Source organism: Pteronotus mesoamericanus, unplaced genomic scaffold, assembly GCF_021234165.1.
Source record: "Pteronotus mesoamericanus isolate MK-2021 breed Mesoamerican mustached bat unplaced genomic scaffold, CSHL_Meso_final contig_639, whole genome shotgun sequence".
Classification (NCBI taxonomy): domain Eukaryota; kingdom Metazoa; phylum Chordata; class Mammalia; order Chiroptera; family Mormoopidae; genus Pteronotus; species Pteronotus mesoamericanus.
The window spans coordinates 315,757-320,641 of NW_026555223.1; the positions used below are offsets into that span (position 1 = coordinate 315,757).

Here is a 4,885-nt window from a genome sequence, read left to right on the forward strand (position 1 = left end):
TCTTCATAGTTTTACCAAATGTAAATCATCCTTAAACAATACATGGTTATATTACATTAGTTTTGCCTGTTTTTAATCCTTATATAAATGGAATCACACCATCATATTCTTCTATGATTTGGTATGTATTCTTCTGTGGTTTTTCCATTCAATATTATGTTTCTGCACGTATCCATGTTGATGCACGTAGCTATAATTCATTTTTATTCATGGATAAATATATCTTGTGAGTGATACTCATTTTGAAAACACCAGTCTATTTACCCATTCTATTACTGATGGACATTTTGAGTTGTTTCATGATACTTTTATGTCCTGGTGTAAACTTGCAATAAAATCTTCAAGTTACATACATGTAGAAGGGATATTGGAGATATACTGAGTTAGCCCAGAGAAGCAGTCTCAGATCCTGATGGTGCAGCAGCCCACAGCCCCAGCTAGGGAGTCCCAGCCGCTTTCAATGGAGGAGAAGCCGGGCCAGTCCCAGCCTCAGCCCCATCACAGCCACCAGCATCCGCACCATCACCCCCAGCAGCAGCAGCAGCAGCAGCAGCAGCAGCAGCAGCAGCCGCACCACCACCACCACCATTATCATTACTACAACCACAGCCACAACCACCATCACCACCACCGTCACCAGCAGCCTCATCAATACCTGCAGCATGGAGCCGAGGGCATCCCTAGGGCCCAGCTTAAGCTGCTGAAACATGAGCTGAAACACACCCTCCAGCAGCACCAGGAAATGCCGAAGAAGAAAACAGGCTATGGTGAACGAAATGGTAATGCTGGAGAAAGGGAAATACCTTTAAAGAACCTGGGTTCTGATGAAGCTACCAGCCCTATATCCAGGGTTCTCAATGGCAACCAACAAGTTTTAGACACTAATCTGAAGCAGACTGTAAAGTCCAGCACCTTTGGGAAAGCAGGAATTAAAACCAGGAATTTTATTCAGAAAAACAGTATGGACAAAAAAAATGGAAAGTCTTATGAAAATAAATCTGGATCTCTCCAGTCTGTAGATAAGAGTGATACTGTAGCAATTCCAAATGGTGTTGTAACAAATAATTCTAGCTATATTACTAATAGTTACATGGGCAAAGGAACAGATAATGATGGTAGTGGATCTGAGAGCAGATATACCACTCCTAAAAAAAGGAAAGCTAGGCGCAATAGTGCCAAGGGTTGTGAAAACCTTAATTTAGTGTAGGACAAAATAATGCAACAAGAGACCAGTGTCCCAACCTTAAAACAGGGGCTTGAAACTTTCAAGCCTGACTACAGTGAACAAAAGGGAAATTGAGTAGATGGTTCAAAGCCCATTTGGAAGTATGGAACTGGGCCTGGAGGAACAAGCCAAGGAAAACTTGCTGTGGGTGATATGCTGCGGAAAAGCTCTGATATTAAACCTGGCATGAGCAGCAAAAAGTTTGATGATCGGCCCAAAGGAAAGCATGCTTCTGCTGTTGCCTCCAAAGAGGACTCGTGGACCCTATTTAAACCACCCCCAGTTTTTCCAGTGGACAATAGCAGTGCTAAAATAGTTCCTAAAATAAGTTATGCAAGCAAAGTTAAGGAAAACCTCAACAAAACTGTACAGAACTCTTCTGTGTCACCATCTTCATCTTCATCCTCTTCGTTGTCACCTACTGGGGAAACTCAGACCCAGTCTTCAAGTCGATTATCCCAGGTCCCTATGTCAGTGCTGAAATCTGTTACTTCGGCCTCCTTTTCTAATGGGCCTGTTTTAGCAGGGACTGATGCAAGCGTGTATTCTCCAGGGGGTCAGCCACTGCTAACTACTGCTGCTAATATTCTAACACCTATGTCGTCTGGAACTGACTCAGTTCTCCAGGACAAGAGTCTCACTTCGGCAGCTGTTGAACAAATTAAGTCTAGCCTTTTTATCTACCCTTCAAATATGCAAACTGTGCTGTTGAGCACAGCACAAGTGGATCTACCCTCTCAGACAGATCAGCAAAACCTGGGGGATATCTTCCAGAATCAGCGCGGTTTATCATTTATAAATGAGCCCAGTGCTGGCCCTGAGACTGTTATTGGGAAGTCATCAGATCATAAAGTGATGGAGGTGACATTTCAAGGGGAATATCCTGCCACTTTGGTTTCACAGGGTGCTGAAATAATCCCCTCAGGGACTGAGCATCCTGTGTTTCCCAAGGCTTATGAGCTGGAAAAACAGACTAGTCCTCAAGTTCTGGGTAGCATTCTAAAATCTGGGACTACTAGTGAGAGTAGAGCCTTATCCTTGGAACCCAGTCATATAGGTGACCTGCAAAAAGTAGACACCAGTAGTCAAGGTGCTTTAGTATTTCTCTCAAAGGACTACGAGATAGAAAATCAAAATCCTCTGGCGTATCCTATGAACACTTTGTTGGGCTCCGCCAAAGAGCAGAGATACCAGAGAGGCCTAGAAAGGAATGATAGCTGGGGTTCTCTTGACCTGAGGGCTGCTATTGTATATCACACTAAAGAAATGGAATCTGTTTGGAATTTGCAGAAGCAAGATCCCAAAAGGATAATCACTTACAATGAAGCCATGGATAGTCCAGATCAATGAAGGACCAGACTGCCTCTTTGTAACCTTTCTGCAGCATTAGAGCCACCGTTCTGGGGGACACAAGGCTTTTATGCTCCTAGATCTTCAGCGCAGCAGAGGAACCATAAGTAGAATCACAGGATAATATATACAAATATATATATACACACACACATATATATAGTTATTTTTAAAAAGGCAACTGAAAGTAATTAGGCTTCTTAAAGAATCACATTTATTTCAAGAGACTATACATGGTTATTTAATCTCCGGTACTGAAGTTTTTTTCTTTTTTCTTATGTTAGTTTTTGTTATTAAGTGTGAATGCAAGTGATTAATGAATACAGACTTGTTAACAAGCGTGGTTCTAAAGTTCCTGCTGTCATCAACTTGGGCAACAAATGACCCACTGGAAAGGCCAATCCACTTAAGAGATCTCTGTATCTTGTTCTGTGACTAAAGTGATACACTAATCACAGGGAACCCAGAATGATTCAACATTTTCCCCCACTCCTCCCTTAATCTTTTGGTTATACTTTGAACCCTGCGAGAATGCTGGATAAATGCCTGGAAGTTAAGCAACCTCTGTGGGGTGTTGGGGAAATATCTTCTTTCTTTCCTTTTATTTATTTATTTTTTTGTGGGGTGGGGATAGGGGAGGGCATTGAAGTTCTATAGTTCTGGAATAGTTGGTGGTACATAGTTCACTTGGCTTCGGTTACATATTGGACTTTAACAAGTGAAGAATCCATGAGTGTCAGTTAAAGAAGTTCCAGAACAAACAATTGGCTTTAGATATTTAATATGGAAAAATACTCCTGTGCCCATCTTTTAATGTAAGTGTGTAAGTGGGAGCAAAAATATATTCTGCTTTTCAACTGTAGGTGCTCCAGACTTGCTCTCTGTCACTAACACTAAATGCGCTGTTTTCCTTGTTTTCCATCCAACATCTAAAGAGAAACTTCTGTACTTTTTTGTAAATTCTCTTTAATTTCTCAGAAATATCTAAAAGGAGAAGAAAAAATTCCATTAAAACTATAAAACTTTTTATGCTTTTAGCCAGTGAGAAGGTAATAAACCTTGCCAATAGAAAAAAAAAAAAAGGGATATTGTTGCATCAAATTAGCTCAGTAAAGCCAAGCTTTTCTAACCATATCACATAATTTACAGTTTCTACTACCAGTGGAAAGAGTTCCACATCTTCTCTATCGGTTGTTATTATCAGATGCTTTTAGATTTTCTGATTTGGTGGGTGTCAGAATGGTGTTGCAATTTTATTATAACTTGCATTTCCCTGATTACTAATGAAGTTAAATATTTTCACATGTTATTGGTCATTTATATTTTCTCTTCTGCGAAATGATTGTGGGTTTTGCCCATTTTAACCCTGGTTCATCTTCTTTGTTCCTTATTGAGTCTTAAAAGTTATTTATCTGTAAGGTATTGATCTTTTGTCAATCTTATGATTAGAGTGTTTAATATTTAACTTTGTGTCATCCAGAGTTCTTGGAGCAGATGGTATAAAGTAATATCCACCTGTTACCAGTTGTTCAAAGATGGAGGTCTTCTTTATACTTCCAGTGTTTCTCTCTCAGCCCCTGACATCTTTCTGCCCATCTACTCGGGATCAACAGAAAAGACATAAAAGACAGAGAGAGATAAAATGATCTTGCTAATCCTCAAATTACAAGCAGTCCATTGTATGCATTTTTACCAGATTCCAAGGTCCCTACTCTCTGACTTTCTTCAAAACCAAGACTGACTCAGAGTTGAAATATGACTCAGAAATTGTTGAAATTCTCAAATGTAGATAAAGTACAAAAGATACCAAAAAAGATGCCAAACTCCTTATAATAGAGCCTGAAGCCATGCTGTCCTCAGAAATGAGTTCTTCAATTTATATAAGGATTAAAATTAAATGAATGTGTCTTTAGCAAATTGAGCTTTATGTGAACTGATTTCACTCAAACCAGATTGTTCTTATTGTTCTTAATATTCCTAATACCTTGCCTGGCAGACCACAATATGGTGTAGTAATTAAGAGATCTATCTTTGTAAACAGACAAATTTAGATTTCAGTCTTGGCTTTGCAGCTTCCTAGTTGGTGACTTCATTTTTAAGCTTTAGATAATAGCATATCTACAGAGCTGTTGGGAAAATTAAACAAAGTAGTGCATGTAGATCACTCAGCATAGTTGTTGGCACATGACATTCAATAAACCATTTGCTACAATAATAAATACAGCCTTTTTTTTATTAGCTGGCCATTTATTCTCTTCCTGCTTCCATTTCACCTTCTCAGGTAGGAAGTAGGTTCCTGGGCAGAATGTA

At 39.5% G+C, this 4,885-nt stretch overlaps 1 protein-coding gene across 1 annotated transcript; it reads left to right on the top strand.

Moving 5' to 3' along the window:
* Positions 1-460: 460 nt before the first annotated feature.
* On the top strand, positions 461-2,690 carry LOC129076680 (FMR1-interacting protein NUFIP2-like). The gene is given in 1 exon segment (XM_054580829.1): positions 461-2,690. A coding segment is annotated over 1 exon segment (2,115 nt). The 3' UTR covers positions 2,576-2,690.
* The last annotated feature ends 2,195 nt before the right edge of the window (positions 2,691-4,885 follow it).